A 16,590-nucleotide genomic window follows, 5' to 3' on the forward strand; every position below is an offset into this window, starting at 1 on the left:
TGTTTTCCCTTCAGGAGTGTTACATTTTGTATAAGTCATTCATTTTATCTTTTGGGATAAATAACTATAAGTAAACTGTTGCTGCAGTTCATGGTGCTGCTGCCTAAATTCAACCAGACTAAGCTAGATTTGACAGAAGCTAAAGAGAGGACTGTGATTATTCAGACAGAGATAAAAAAGAAGGATTGTGTTTCCACTTAGAATCCACCGAACAATTGGACAACCTCAAACAATCTAGGAGCGTTGTTCTCATCACCGGATAAACGCTGTGAACTGAAAATATTCTGATTCTCTCTTAAGTCAATCATCAGGCTGTCATAAAGGTCATACTCAGTTCCCATAAGAAATGTATTGGCAGTAAAATAATGATATGATGGATATTGGGTGAAGCAAGCCAAGCTTTATGATGCCACATTCTTTACATGCAATCCAAGTTACATTTATTCTGAGCATTATTTTGACGTCTGTGCTGATCAAAGCTTGATCATACATTTGCATCTGATTGAGCTGGTAGAACTTTCCATCCAACTTTTCGAAGCCTTGGGAAAAAATGACAGAGAGCTGGTTTTTCCAGGTGCTAGATCTATGGGTTCACTACGCTTTTATTTATGGGGCTCATAAACAATGAGTGCTGGGCTTGGCTTTCCGACATCGTGAAACACAAGGCAGGAGCCTAGGATTTGAGCAACCTTGTGAAAATAGGAGATTGGCGCAATCACACACACACATTTGATCTTGGTGGCTTCTGTGTTTAGCAGTGCAAGTAGTAATCCTTTGCCTTCTGCTCCCCTGTGAAGCTTGAACCCATTCACACATGTGTATCCTCCCTGTTTGTTACACACACACACACACACACACACCAATTCCCTGGTCCCACCAGCTACCCTTTGCTTAAGGGTCAGGTTAGCCTTTGTGACTCTCCAGACCAATCTTCGTCTTGTGGCCTCTACATGGAAGCAGCTCCAAATGCTTCCATTTGATAGTGTGGGCTGTGGTGTATACCTCTACTTGCTGAGTAGTACTACTGAAGATCTGTGGTTTAAAATCACCATGCCAGTCCTATGGATGTGTGATAAAGGTGTGGAAAATGCCCAACACAATGTCAAGGTGGAATGTGGTTAAATGACGTCTTCTGGAGAATTCACCACATGGAGATAGTTTTTGACACTCTACATAGGGGCCGTGATGTTTAGATCAGCACAGGAGCCTGGGACCAATGGGCTACTGCTTCTTCCCTGCTCATGCTCATCTTCATGTCCTGGCCTCTCACTTTTCTTTGTTTCTTTATGAAACTTTTATTCTTTCACTATTCCCTGCTATTTCTGAGGTCTATAAGAACATGCACCAGGAAAGAAAGGGCCCATTTTCTGTTCTGTGCAGCTAAAGGGTAGCCCCTACACAGAGTTGCTCTGTGATCATCTAGAAGTGTTTCTCTGCTGTATCCCTTACCGTAAGACCAACTGTTCATATATGTGCAGACAGTATATGTATTGCAGATATTAATACTGCACAGTTTGAAGTGTCTGGATGCATAAAATCTTATTCCTTCTGGAAATGAAGCATTGCCCAGACCAATTAGATATTATTCAAAACTTTACTTGCAGAACTTTCTTCATAACAGAATTAAAACATCAAATGATACATCCAAATAGTTCCATAAGACATACGCCAGTAAAATGCACAAGCTCAGCATCTTACAAAATATGAAATAATTCCAAACAGTTCCTAGAAGCAAACGTCTGCATTCCAGCTTGCACCAGGCTGCTTACCTGTAGAGATTCACTTACATCCTTCTTCCACAAAGTCTAGGAACAAAGACACCCTTCCAAGATGGTGATTTTGAATTCAATAGCCTTCCATGTGATCTAAAGTTTAACACTCAAGTGTTAGCTACTAGAGAATGACAACAGTTAATTATCCACTTAGTTAAAGCTCAGAGAGCCCATCCTTGGCCTCATGGAAAATCCCAATGTTAAAGCCTTCATTAATGCACATAGCCATTCACCATTTCAGTGTCAATTAAATAATTATACTTAGCAAAATGCACTAGGAAGCACAAGCACACATGCAGCAAGCACACAACTTGCTCCCTGTGCCTTGTCACATATCCCTACGTATTAGGATGTGACGAGATATATTTTTGGTTAGCCTGGACTTCCAATGGGATAGGCGCTGCAGTGAGCCATCCTTAAAATATACAATGTGAAAACCATGATGCTCTTGTGAGCATTAAAAAAGAATTAGATGAGAGTTGCAGTCCCTAAGCATATTTAGCAGGAAGCAAATCCCCTTGAACTCAGTGGGACTTTGGTCTGGGTAAACATGTTGAGGATCGGACTGCAAATCATTCAAAAGGTCTTTTAAAATTTAAAACAACAGTCTAGCTGTTGTTCTTATCTCCTTAAGTACAGTGAGGTTTATGGCACTTCAGTGTGTCTGGACTAATAGACAAAAGTGCTACAATGACTAATAATTACCCCAGCCTCTTAAATATTTTAATTAGCTTTCTTATAGAATACACAACCCTCAGTGGAAATGGAAGGGGTCTTCCACAGTACTGGCCACCTGGGGTTTCTTCGTTGATTTGCTATGCAGTCATCTGAAGCCCATTCCAGGAAAAACATTTATATTATACCACATCCCCTTTGCCTTCCTTCAAGAAAATACATACATACAACTTTTAGGAGAGCAAGAGAACGTTATCAATCACCTGACGTATGAAGAACACTGTAGCTTTGTTTGTTATTTAAGCAGCCCCAGAAGAACCATTTATTGTCTTCACAAAGTAACATTGTGTTCTCGACTTTAGGCAACAGTGCCTCAGACATCTTTCCTCAGCTGTGAGTTCTCTTAGAGTTCTGGGAGAGGTGGAGAAATCAGTTATTTAAAACCCCATTGTGAAGTTCTTTAGACTGTGAAGCTAAAGTACCGTATTAAGTTGGAAAGAAATTTCACTGAAATGAGAGTCTATGCTAACATTTCAACCAAAGCATATTTTGAAGTAAACTGAGGGGTGCTGGAGTGGGAAGAGAAAAACTCTTCAGTCATGGTGCTGCAAACTAGTTTGTCCATGGAAATTTGATGGAAGCTGAAATGGTTTGAAGAAGCTTAGCAACACAAAGGAAGAAAATATTATCCCTTCCCTAACTGAAATAAGTTACTTCTAAATAAAGGTGTTTCAGAGACTGAGGCATACATCTTTGGATAGCAAACCCCCCCTGACTTATTGGGTACGTTTCAGTTTCAAATTGTAGAAAATAGAGGCTTCCACTACTTCATTTGGAGACTTAACTCAAAGTTTTGTGACTTAACTCAAAGTTTTAGGGAACATAGTCCATTTTTTAGGCAGAGGCAAGGCTAAATTCAGTCTATTATATCAAGTCCTGTTGACAGTCGCAGAAAATACCCTCTTCCCTTAAATGTTTATTGGCCTTTGAAAACAAGCAATGTTTGCATTGGAATACTAGTAAGGCGTATAAATCTTTTGTGCAGTTTCTTTCTGGCTCCTGCTGCAGAAACAACATTCAAAGTTTGGTTACCAGAAATTTCTTTCAAATGCTCTTGATTTCTTACTAGGCAAAGCCCTGTTACGTCTCCGGTAAGTAATTGTGAAGAAAATCCAAACATGCCATTAGCAGGGCAAGACAAGGATGTCTCCAGAGGAGGCAACTTTGTAACTGAAACAAGACAGAGAGCGGGAACAGCAGATTAATGCAACGCGATCAAAGGCATGTGAAAATATTGGCTGCATTTTATCAGTATAAGGAAAAATAGATCCCTGAATTTTAACAGTGCTAGATTCTAGCAAGGCAGCTTCCTATGTTACCTACGCCAAATGTTTATCAGTATAAAATCATTTTGCCTCTAAAGAAGTCTGATTTAAACACACTGGGAATAGCATTTTTCCTGATAAATTTATCAGTTCTGACCACAAGTTGTGTTGACTTGCTCTATTTCATCTTAGCAAAGACCTGCAAGGAGCCAGAAGCAGTTACTTTAACCTCCCATGTGGCTGGCACTACTGGCCAATGTTAGGGATGGAGGAGAAATTCAGTTCAGGTCACATTTAAAGGTAAAAAAAATGAGAGGCACAAATACAAGATGGGTGACACCTGGCTTGAGAGCAGTACGTGTGAAAAGGATCTAGGAGTCTTGGTTGACCACAAACTTGACATGAGCCAACAGTGTGACGCGGCAGCTAAAAAAGCCAATGCAATTCTGGGCTGCATCAATAGGAGTATAGCATCTAGATCAAGGGAAGTAATAGTGCCACTGTATTCTGCTCTGGTCAGACCTCACCTGGAGTACTGTGTCCAGTTCTGGGCACCACAGTTCAAGAAGGACACTGACAAACTGGAACGTGTCCAGAGGAGGGCAACCAAAATGGTCAAAGGCCTGGAAACGATGCCTTATGAGGAACGGCTAAGGGAGCTGGGCATGTTTAGCCTGGAGAAGAGGAGGTTAAGGGTTGATATGATAGCCATGTTCAAATATATAAAAGGATGTCACATAGAGGAGGGAGAAAGGTTGTTTTCTGCTGCTCCAGAGAAGCGGACACGGAGCAATGGATCCAAACTACAAGAAAGAAGATTCCACCTAAACATTAGGAAGAACTTCCTGACAGTAAGAGCTGTTCGACAGTGGAATTTGCTGCCAAGGAGTGTGGTGGAGTCTCCTTCTTTGGAGGTCTTTAAGCAGAGGCTTGACAACCATATGTCAGGAGTGCTCTGATGGTGTTTCCTGCTTGGCAGGGGGTTGGACTCGATGGCCCTTGTGGTCTCTTCCAACTCTATGATTCTATGATTCTATAAATCTGGGCTTCTTGGCTCCTTGCTTGCCTCCCTTCCCTGGGCTGTTTGTCCATTCTCCCTCCTGTCTGCCTCCCCGCCTCCATCCACGAGCGGAGGAAGAGGAGTGCAAGGGGAGCGCACCGCCCCTGGCAGAGCAATCTTGGCAGGGTGCCATCCCAGCTGCCCCCCCGCTGGGCACCCCGCCCCCGCAGGCAGCGTGCCCCACCCCCATGATGTGTGCCACACCCCTGTGGGCAGCACCCCCAGCCCCAGGACATGCACCAGCCCTGCCCCCGCCTGCTCTCCGCCCCCCCCCCAGTGCTGGAGCATGAAGCTTCGCCACTGCCTCCATCTTCTCCTCCAGTGCAGCTGTGATGGACCACCCAAAGGTGAGCCACTCTCAGAATTCTGCCATCATTCTGTAGTTTGCAGTGCCATCTGTTGGCAGCCACAGGAACAACAGCTGCATGACAACACTCTTACATTCTTATTATATCAAAGAGAAAAGAGAATTTTGCACTACAATGGTAGTGAATTTTCATGAGGGCTTTAAATAATAATCACAAAGTTAATAATAATCACTAAATTGAAGACTGTAAAAATGAGAAGCAGAGAAACCAGAATTGATAGATTAGTCCATCGCTACTGACCATAAATTTGGTTTCGTGAATGACTGCGCTCACAATCAGATCCCCTTCTCCCTTCTTCCCTACTGTACCCCCTTGACTGTCCACATCTACACTGATTAAACAAATATGTGAAACTGATTGATGAAGAGTTATATGATTCATCTAGTCTACTATTGTCTGTTCCAACTGAAAACAGCTATCCAGCATCTCAGCCTTGGTACTTGAGATCCCCTTGTCAGTGGAGATTCCAGGGATTGCAAAGCATGACCTACTATGGCCACTGTACTTAAAAGAAGGCACATTTTCTAGGAATGGAACTCAAACTCACCTCTCCCGTTTCCAGTTACATTGCTCTTTCCCACTGAGCTGCCAGTGGGAACTGTGTCCTTGAACTTTTGCTTCCTGGATGAAGAATGGACAGGTGTGTGTAGAAATCCTCTGACTTTTGTGTGGCTGCACAATAAGAGTCACCTTTATTGCCCTGCCTACATCTTTGCCTCTGGACCTGCCCATGAAACTATACAGGCCCTATAAGGACACCCATGAGAGAATGTGGCCCTCAAACTGAAAATTGTTGCCCACTCCTGTTCTAGATAAACAAGACTGACCATCGACCATTCTACAAGAATGATAAACCATTTCAGCTTCCATCAAATTTCCATGGACAAACTCTTTGCAGACAAACTCTGTGCATCAGATATTGTGAATAAATGACCCTCCAAAGCAAATATCCTAAAGACAAGTTAATTAGGGAACTTGCTGTTGTTTTGGATTAACTTAGGGCAGGAGTAGGCCACCTGATGCACTCCACATGTCATTGGGCTACAATTCCCATCTTTTGTTGTTGGGGATCAGGGATAATGGGAGTTGTAGTCCAACAACATCCGGAAGGCCCCATACTGACTACCCCTGCCTTAGGACAAAACTAAATGTAACCTCATTCACACTATGAACAATTGTTTGGATGGGCTTCTAAAGTGTAAACAGCAGACATGGAGGTTCTGACCAAGACCCTGGTGGGGGAAGGAGAAGGCTTTAAACCTTTGGTCCTTGGTGCAATCCCACTCTGGATCAGGGCCTTTGGTGCTAACTAATCATAGAGTTGTACGGTACCCACAAGCATCATCTAGTCCAAAACCCCTGCAATGCAGGAATCTCACTAAAGCATCCATGACGGATGACCATCCAACTTGTGCTTCAAAACCTCCAATGAAGGAGAGTCCACAACATCTCAAGGGAGACCATCCCATTGTTGAACAGCTCCTATTGTCAGAAAGCTTTTCCTGATGTTTAGTCAGAATTTCATTTCTTGTAACTTGAAGCCATTGGTAATCATGTGACTGGTGTCCCTGTGGTTTTGCATGGAAGGGGAAGGGAAACCTGTCTGGGGGTGGGACATTTATTTTTTGCATGCAAAGTACTGTGTTATTCTAACATGTTTGATTTACCACGGGACCAATGCATTTGTTAAAACCATCCTTGCTTTTCCTTTCTTGAAGAATATTAAACAAAACCAGTCTCACATTCTCATATGATGCAATTGCTGCCCATGATTAATCCTATTTAATGTTATTTTGGATTTGCTCCCCCCCCCCACTCCCTGTCTTCCTTATATTATCGGTGGAATATTGTAGACCTCTGCTGCTTTCTTTCAGCGGATCCGAGGTCGAAAAGCCAGTCTGGAAGAAATACAGCTGGTTCACTCTGAACATCATTCACTGCTGTATGGCACCAGCCCCCTGAACAGACAGAAGCTGGACCCCAGGAAAATCCTAGGTCTGTAAAGGGCTCTATTCTACTGAGAACAGCACATTCCAGCACTGTCATTAGTCATAGCTGGTGTCAGTTTAAAATACTTGGCAAGCAGTATAACAAAAAAAAAAAAAAAAAAAAGTATCACTTTTTCCAAATGCATTGCATTGTAGAAAGAGAATGTTGCAGCAGGAGCCAACACAGATTAGGAAAAGGTCCTTGCCGGAAAGTAGAGATCTTTCTCTTTCTATCTCTCTGTCTCTGCTTTCTTATCCTCTGGACATTAACTCTTTTGTGGCAATGATATTTAAATTGCATGGGCAAATAGAACCCTGAACATTAGGCTGTTTCTTATTTCACAGGACTCTTCCTTGCCATGCAGCCAGTGGCGGAGCTTCATGCTGCAGCACCTGGGGGAGGGGGCAGAGAGCAGGTGCCATATTCCTAATTATGGCACCCTACTGGGATCGCGCTGCTGGGGGCAGTGTGCTCCCCCCGCACTCCTCTTCCTCCGGCAGTGCATGCAACAGGAAGAGAGCAAAGGGATAAGTGAAGGCAGGACTTCTGCAGGCCCGAAACAAGACATTTTGAAGTGTTAGTCCTAGGAGAAGGAGCATGCTGCACGTATGAAAATATCTTTGACTAGCACATGCTGAATACACCTGATAACACAACACGTAGTAATGTTTAGTTCTGTCAGCCCAATACATTTTGTTGGCCAAATGGTCCAACTTCCTTGCTAGAACCAACATTACAAAGACTATTGCTGGACTATTTGGACACAAAGAACCTAAGAACAAACTAAGCGCCCAGCCAGATCAGACTCAAGGTCCATCTAGCCCAGCTCATAGTAGCCAACTGGATCCTTATGGAAATCCCACAGGCAGGACGTGAGCATAATGGTCGTCTCCCACTCGTGTTCCCCAGCAGCTGATCTTGGAGGAATTGTTTTGGGATGAGAGTGAGGCGCTGGTCACATGATTTTCCCAGGAGCACATCCTAGAAGATGCATGTCCCAGTTTTGGGCTTGAAAAAGTTGGAGGATATTAGGGATGCTATACTTCAAAAAGTGAAAATCCAGACACAAAAGTTTTTGAGCTTTTTTTAGTTTTCCCCCAAATCTATTTTTTTCAAAAAAAAGGTTGAACTCTAGTAGATAGTGAAAGAACATTCATATTGTACAAGACTCTGCTATATGGTTTTTTAAAAATCCCACCACAGCAAAACAGCCAGGTTTTACAAAACATCAGTAAAGAAAGGTTCAAAGAGGAGTTAAAAAGAGACTTATAGAAAATAGATTTTGAGCCTGATTTAGCAATGTGAATAAATGCTTTTTCGTGAACTTTACATTAAGAAGTAAATTCAAAAACACTACAGCAGAAATTAGAAGATGGTTAAGTATGTGTTCATATCCTGATGTCATTTAACTGAGCATCTACTTAAGAGGTTTCCTAAACCAAATGTAACTTTAAAAAATCCTTTAACATGCTGCCTTTGACAACTTACAGTTCATTACAATGTGCCATACAACATTACATCTTGATGTGATGTAAATTATCATGATTTTCAAATTGGCACCATACCATGTTCCTTTAATAAGCACAATTCAGAACAATTGCCCATTTTCAGTTTCCATTCCTCCCCCACTGCCACCCTGACGAACATAGCATTTCTAAAAACCAACTATTCCTAATTATGGCAAATTTATAAATGCCAAAATTATGTGTCAGGCCATCACAATGGCTAATACTTCATTTTAAGCAGAGCTGACATGCTAAAGAATCTGGACAGTATGTGTGAATATATTACAGCTTTGAAGCAAGTTTTTCATGCTCTTACCAGAGTCACCACTGGCCTGAAGTGATGATAATGAAAACCACTAAGGACCTCCAGACCTCTCCTGGTTTCTATTAACTTGCAACCAATGGCAGATATTCCCATACACAAACACTGGCACGTGACCACCAAACCATCAGCTTTCAACAGAAGTGAGCCTCCAAAGATTGCAAATTCAGCCACAGAAATAATTTGATAATGAGACTTTACGCAATACTGCTTTCCTGGAACCAAGGTAGACTAACCAGGGTTCCAGTTGCTGCAATTTAACTGCTTTGGAAGTTTCCTAAATGTCAATATTTTTGACTCTTATCGAAGAGTATTTGTAAATCTGCCGCTGTATATCTGTGCATGGCACAAAATTTTATCCCTTTACAAATGTGCTGACTGGGGCTGATAGGAGTTGTCATCCAAAACATGAAGTTCTATCTTAATGCTTACTGTTTTCCACTCTTTTTTTATATAGGTAGTGTGCCTCAGAAACTATTTTCGTTGTTGCCCTGCGGAGGCCTTGGGGTAAGTAGGTTTCACTTTGGTGTAGTAAGGTAGCATAAACAGCTTTCTGTTGGGTAACCCAGTGGTGTATATATATATATACTCTGGTTACACATTTTGGGAGCTAGATGCAAAATTGATTGGGATCATGATGCTAAGCTTCACAATATATGGATGGTTTCGCCATATCATTCTAACCAAGTTGCAACTGTCACAGTTCTAGCACTCCATACAATGCCCTGGTGTGCAAATGCAAATGAATACACGACAGGCACACATTTGTCTTCAAGGTACAGTAGTACCTCAGGTTACATATGCTTCAGGTTACAGACTCCTCTAACCCAGAAATATTGGGTTAAGAACTTTGCTTCAGGATGAGAACAGAAATCGCGTGGTGGCAGCGCAGCAGCAGCAGGAGGCCCCATTAGCTAAAGTGGTGCTTCAGGTTAAGAACAGTTTCAGGTTAAGAACGGACCTCCGGAACGAATTAAGTTCTTAACCTGAGGTACCACTGTATTGCAAACTTCATCGGGGATATATTAATAATAAACAATGCGGCCTTGGCAGAGGAAATGTGATCATGCTGCCTTGTGTATCTAAACTCAAGCTATTGGAATACGATCAATGTTGTCTTTGCATTAGTGCCAGATTCAATCATTGGGATTCCTTAATCATAGAATCATAGAACTGCAGAGTAGGAAGGCACCACGAGGGTGTCTACAATGCAGGAATCTTTTGCCCAACATGGGTCTTGAACCCACTACCATGAGATTAAGATTCTCATGCTCTACTGATATGTGGCTGTATGGATAGATTGTAAGAATGTATTTATTACTCAGTGTATGCAAAACTCAATGAAACACAGTTATTGATATATAAACACCTCAATGGGCAAGAATGGGCAATTCTCTGCCTCCAGAAACCTACAATCTAAAATAAGGTGGGCCTTTCCTAGTGTAGCAGGTCATGCCCTGTGGAACTCCCTGCCAGTGGATGTTTGGCAGGATTCATCCCTGCCTTCTTTTAGATAACGTCTTAAAATGATGTTAATTCGACAGGCCTTCGAAATGTGAATTTCTTTTAACCAACTGGTATTTGTATATTTTAAAAATGCTTTGATCTTTTAAAGGTGTTTTTATTGCTGTTGTACCTTTGGTGTGGTGTGTTGATGCTATGGAAATGATAAATAACGCAACAGCAGGAGTAATGGTCAAATATCAGTACAAGCTAAATCAAATTAATAGATCTATATGAATATATATTGATATATATGTGTGCATGCACACATTTGAGTGTAGTGATATAGATCTATCTGCCATCTATCTATGATTTATTAATAGGAAATAAAGAAAGAAAGAAGAACAGGGCCTCTGATAGCATAATCAGATTGCAGCTTCAAAACTTCTGTGGCATTTGAGTTGTTGTCATTTATAACTTGGAAGTGAACCTGCCCAAAATTCCCTGGATACACACAGAGAAATTGATAACAGACTGCCTCTTTTATGACTCCAAGGAGGCCACACCAATCACATCACTATTGGCAGTCAATATGATTTTTGACATGCTGTAAAAAAAAATATCAAGCAAGCAAGCATAAAAGGTCTTACGGCATTTGTTTAGATGAAGAATGGGCTCTCAAGCTGTGCTGGGGCAAAGTTTGGGTTTCAGTCCTGGTACCCCAGGGATTGCAGACAAAAGAGAATTCCACATTTATCTTATAAAACGAGGCAGCTGCCCAATCCAACAATGCTTAAAAAATAAAGAAGGGAGGAGGAGGCCGGGAGGAGCAAGCAGAAAGGGAAAGGTCAATGTGCAGTGTCAGACTTCCAAGCTGAATGATCTCAGGAAGTGCCAATGTAACACCTTGCAGGAATTCAGGCAGTCAGGGCAGAAGTGTTAAATTAGGCTTAGCTGCAGACTTCAATGTGCCAAACGCTGTATCCCCTTGGAGTCAGCCAAGCTCCTTTCAGCAGTACAGAATGATTTGATGTTTGTGCTACAAAAGTACCTCTGGGGGGGGGGAGTGAAGGTGCATCAACCCTTTTAGGGAAAAAATCTTTTTAGGAAAGGACCAAGCAACATCTTTTGTGCAGAAGGATACACTGGTGATACATCGTGAGCCAGAAAGTTGTGGCTCTTTTGCGTGGTTTAGTTGCATGTAATTGACATTAGCTGCTTATGATTTCCATGAACATGGTGCATGCCAACATCAATGGGCACATGTTTAGAACTCCTTGGAGAAGAATATTTTTTCTTCTGCTATTCTTACCCTCAGTGTTTGATAAAGCACTGGCTATGTAAGAATGGGGGTGGGGGGGGAACCACCATTGGAATCCCAAGAATTATACTGTTAAAAGTTTTGCTTTTTATGTGCCTCCTTTTTCTACTACTTTATGGTTTTGTTTTGGCATAAGATTTCTCTTTGCATTTCATGAAATGGCCAGAAATACTTCCCATTTCTTTTTTTTAAAAAAATAAATTCTGAAAGTTTCAAGTATTTCTTTTATGATTCTCATGCAGAGATGAAGCAACTGCCCTTCTCCATTGATTGTCAGCATTCAGGAGCGATAGTGACGAATATCTATATATATATATATAGATATATGCATATATATATATATATATATATATATAATCACAAGTTCATGCCTTGCTTTGGCAACAGCCCTACTTATCTGTTCCCCCGTACTTAGGGATACAGAATGAAGTCTTCCATTTCAGGTCCACGTCCCAGGTGACAGGTAAAGGATCAAATGGGTGGACTGCATCTTTGTGGAGAGCACATGGGAGCTGAAGACTTTCTTTCAGTTGCAGTTGTCTGAGTACCAGGGCTCCATCCCAAGTCACAATCTGGCAATCCTGTTTCATAATAGCAAGCATGTAATACCAGAAGAACCCAGTGCTAGAGCATCTTCCTTCTAAAGTATCTTACATATTACTGTGTGAAGTTTGGGCAGGGTAGTGGGGACTGTCCTGCCGATGACAAGTAACTTTTTTTTTACCTCTTCTTAGCCTGACAGCCACATATGCAGTGCTGGATTTATGTATAAGCTAAGCAGGCTATAGCTTAGGGCCCCACTCTCTTGGGGGCCCCCAAAAAAATTAAAGGGAAAAAACTGGATGTACATTTCCAAAATATAAGATAAAAACAAATAAAATAAAACCTACATACAGCAACAGTGTTTTGTGTTGTGTAGGCTCCTATCCCTAAAATATCACTGGTTTGCTCATCTCTATATACAGGGTGCCTACATTCTGCTATTTATATTTATTAATAGTTTGCTTCATATATTTACACCTATTATTATTTCATGTTATAGCAAGTTTCTAGAGACTGGATTATGAGTCTTTGTAAACTGTGTTTCTAAAGGAACTTTTGTTATTGCCAAATGCCAATGTGTTTGCATTATTAAGTTTGTTATGAATAAAAAATCATTTTAAGTTAGAGCTTAATAATTACTTCACTGTTAATATACTTCTTCTTAATTGTATTTCAGTTCAACAATTACTTTGATAAAATACATATTTTGTTATGTGCAAATGGCTTTAAATAACTATTAGATCCACAAATTACCATATAGCATATATTCAACACAAAAACAGTGACAATTTGTTGTTGACAAAGGACAGCTGGACATATAAAGGGCCCTAAATCCGACCCTGAACATATGACACTAAGGGTGACTTAAGTTCTGACGTGTATGTCTTTGCCTCTTTGGTCGTGTGGAAACAAAACACAAAGTGGAGAAGCTGAACTTTTGGCTCTATAACAAAATGATGCATGCGATTGTGCAACAATTTCATACCTGTGAAATTTACCTAGCTATCCTAGGTATATTTATGTAGATCTGAGTTCTATGAAATCGGTGCAACTTGCTTCAGGGTGAGGAGGCTTGGAAAGGCCATTTCAGACAAATGTCTTCACAGTAAGAAATTGTTAGGTGCTGCCATCTGGGGACTCGTGCCCTGGTTCTTTTGCGGTGGGTCCTGGATTTCAGTAGCAGACAACATTAGTGGACCACCAGCAGCAGCGGTGCTCACCTGTCCTCCCAGCAGCTGATTCCCCACCCTGAAACATCAGCAGGCTTCTGTGCTAGATTGCGTCACCTTTCCTGGTGTTATGTACTGAGCTGAATCCTAGAACAATAGGATCCAGAATGCAGCAGTCTGATTGGTCTGCAGGAGCCACCCAATCCAGCTCCAGGTGGAAGTGAATCAGCGACCTGATTGGCCTGCAGGAGCAGCCACGAATTAGCCAATCACGCAGGGACCATTGTGTAAATAATGTATATATAGCTAGACATTTGGGGGAAAGTTCATTCATTGCTACTATGAGTTGAATAAAGAGCATGAAATTCACACTCAACTCCGAATATATTTCACCTAGACTCGTGGACTTCTGCCAACAAGGCTTGGGAATGGCAGGTTCTGTGATGACACTTGGATCTTAATGGCACACAGAGTTCTTAAAGGCAGGAACACTTCGGAAAAGGGATGGATTTAGTTTCTACTTGCTTGCCACTAAAGAGCAATGGTGGGGGGGGGGTGAGTTGGAGGCAATGTATTTTCTCTGGAAGCAAACGGCAAAGTGTGAGCTTCTAAAAGCTTTTATACCTACGGAGACACATGGATTCAGTAAAGAAGGCATAAATCACCAGATGACATGGCAAATCTGTGGCTTCCAGAATGACTTCTCATTCTCGCTGTGGATGATACCTGCAGATCCCTTCCCAAACCTGCAACCCTGTATCTGTGAGTTCAGAATCTATAAGAGGAAATTTGCCCAACCATTTCCTTTGTTAAGGCATTGACCTCAGCTGACTAGTTAAGTACTTCCATGTACTTTAAAAAGAAGTCACCCTGTCACCAGTGAGGCAGATGGGGTAAGCTCCCTCACCTGGTTGAACACGAGATCACTGTGTATGGGAGAAGAAGAAGAAGAGGAGGAGGAGGAGCCTGAGTTTGGCTGATGCTGGAAGTTGGAGACACAGAGGCTCATATTTGCTCTTGACTAAAGCTGTGGCTCTTGACTAAAGCTGGTAACCCAATGAGTAAGCAAGGCCATCTGTCCTATGCTCAGTTTGTATACATGTATACAATTGTATAAATGAAACCATATACAGTGGTACCTCGGGTTACAGACGCTTCAGGTTACAGACGCTTCAGGTTTCAGACTCTGCTAACCCAGAAATAGTACCTCGGGTTAAGAACTTTGCTTCAGGATGAGAACAGAAATCGCACAGCCATGGTGCAGCAGCAGTGGGAGGCCCCATTAGCTAAAGTGGTAACTCAGATTAAGAACAGTTTCAGGTTAAGAATGGACCTCCGGAATGAATTAAGTTCTTAACCCGAGGTACCACTGTATCCCAGGGACACCACAGTCTCTGATGACCTTCATTCCAAGGAAACCTAACCCTGGCTAAGCACTGGAAGCCCTGGAGTCTCTTGCCACTGGAGACTGGGGTGGGTGTGTGCAACACTAGCTTTCACCGCACAGATTGCTGCTGAGAGTGTAGAGGAGAATATCTCATCTTCGTTTCAGAACATATTACATGGGCCTATTATTTCTGCAAGAGTTGCAGGTGGGGGGAGGCACACTTATGCATGCTGTAGGTAAAAATCCGGTAGCTTTCACATGGGATAGATGTAAATTAATTTTTATTTAAGCCATTCAGCCTTTTTGAATAACTCCACACACACACACACACACACACACACACACACACACACTTCTGGGACAGGTAGTTTAATTTCTATCATCTGGGGCTTTCCTAAAGTCTAGCTTTGTTACACATGCCAGTGACTGAGCTACGTTGGATGTATTTGGAAAAGCTCGAAACGACTATATTCATTCAGGAAATTCTGAATGAAGTAAATCCATATGTGCCTTAAGAGTCTTAGACTTCAGAGTGGGACAGCATATTCTGGCTTGTAACATTGTCATGAATAATTCTGCCTGTTTGAAGTGTTGCTGAAATATGAACAATGTTGATGCCTTAAATTTTAGTGTAGTTGTATTTCAAAACTTAAGTGTTGGCGCTCATTTCCCCTTGGATATATATTACCTATAGTGTTCCATTATCATTTAGATGGTGCAATGTTGGTTCAGGCTGGTGGACGTATGGAAGAGGGCTTTTTCAATGGGGGCCCCCACATTTTGGAGCCCACATTTAGGATTCAACCATCTCCATCATTGAACTGAAAACATATTTGTTTACTATCAGCTTTTCAAAATCTTAAGGATTTTAGTTGTGCTGTCATTATGTTGCTGTTTTATCTTGCTATCGCTGGTTTTATAGTGCTGACCACTGTTTTAATGTTACCTCTGGCTGCCTCTGTTCAATTTTGTTGTGATAGTTTCCTTTTAGTTTTAACGATGATGTGTTTATAGTGACATCAATCTGTTGAATTTATATTTGTTTAATATATATGGTTTTTATATAAACCAATTTATATATAAACCAATATATAAATTTGTTTAATTTATTATTATTATTATTATTATTATTATTATTATTATTATTAAATTATTTGTACCCCGCCCATCTGGCTGGGTTTCCCCAGCCACTCTGGGTGGCTTCCATAGAAACCAAAAATACACTAAAATATCACACATTAAAAACTTAAAAAATATTACTGCAAGTTGCCCTGCAAAACTGCCCCCCCCCCCAAAGAGGAAATATAAATTTAATAAAAGTAAAATAAAATAAATTCTAAGGGACAAAGAAGACTAGTAATCACCAAGCTACTACTGGCGGCCTCCCGTCTATGATCCGATTGGCCTGGGCCCACTTTTGCTCTGCTCCAATAAGTGCTGGGCAGCTGTTCTTCTTAATTACTTTTGAGTAATGTTACAGGGCTTTGGAGAACCATGGGAAATCACAACGGTAGCTACTAGAAGAATACAGCTAGCACTATCACCCTTGTCTTTATCAATGCTAGGATATCTATGCTATCTATGGCAGTTTCTTGAAAATGATTCCCTGCCCTACCACAGCTCTTAATAGTCATCTCAGCAATTCTGCTATTGCAGAACCTTAAAAGCACATCTATTTAATGCATATTTAAGCTTTATTGATCACTAAGAT

At 41.4% G+C, this 16,590-nt stretch overlaps 1 protein-coding gene across 7 annotated transcripts in view; it reads left to right on the plus strand.

Moving 5' to 3' along the window:
- Nucleotides 1-16,590, plus strand: part of HDAC9 (histone deacetylase 9) — a 474,032-nt gene that overhangs the window by 340,142 nt on the left and 117,300 nt on the right. For all 7 annotated transcript variants that reach the window (XM_079947890.1, XM_079947891.1, XM_079947889.1 and 4 more), the window contains 2 exons: nucleotides 7,075-7,195; nucleotides 9,474-9,523. In XM_079947890.1, coding sequence (XP_079804016.1) covers nucleotides 7,075-7,195; nucleotides 9,474-9,523 — 171 coding nt within the window. The remainder of the gene's footprint in view (nucleotides 1-7,074; nucleotides 7,196-9,473; nucleotides 9,524-16,590) is intronic.

The sequence above is a fragment of the Podarcis cretensis genome, assembly GCF_951804945.1.
Source record: "Podarcis cretensis genome assembly, chromosome: 12".
In the NCBI taxonomy this organism is placed as follows: Eukaryota; Metazoa; Chordata; class Lepidosauria; order Squamata; family Lacertidae; genus Podarcis; species Podarcis cretensis.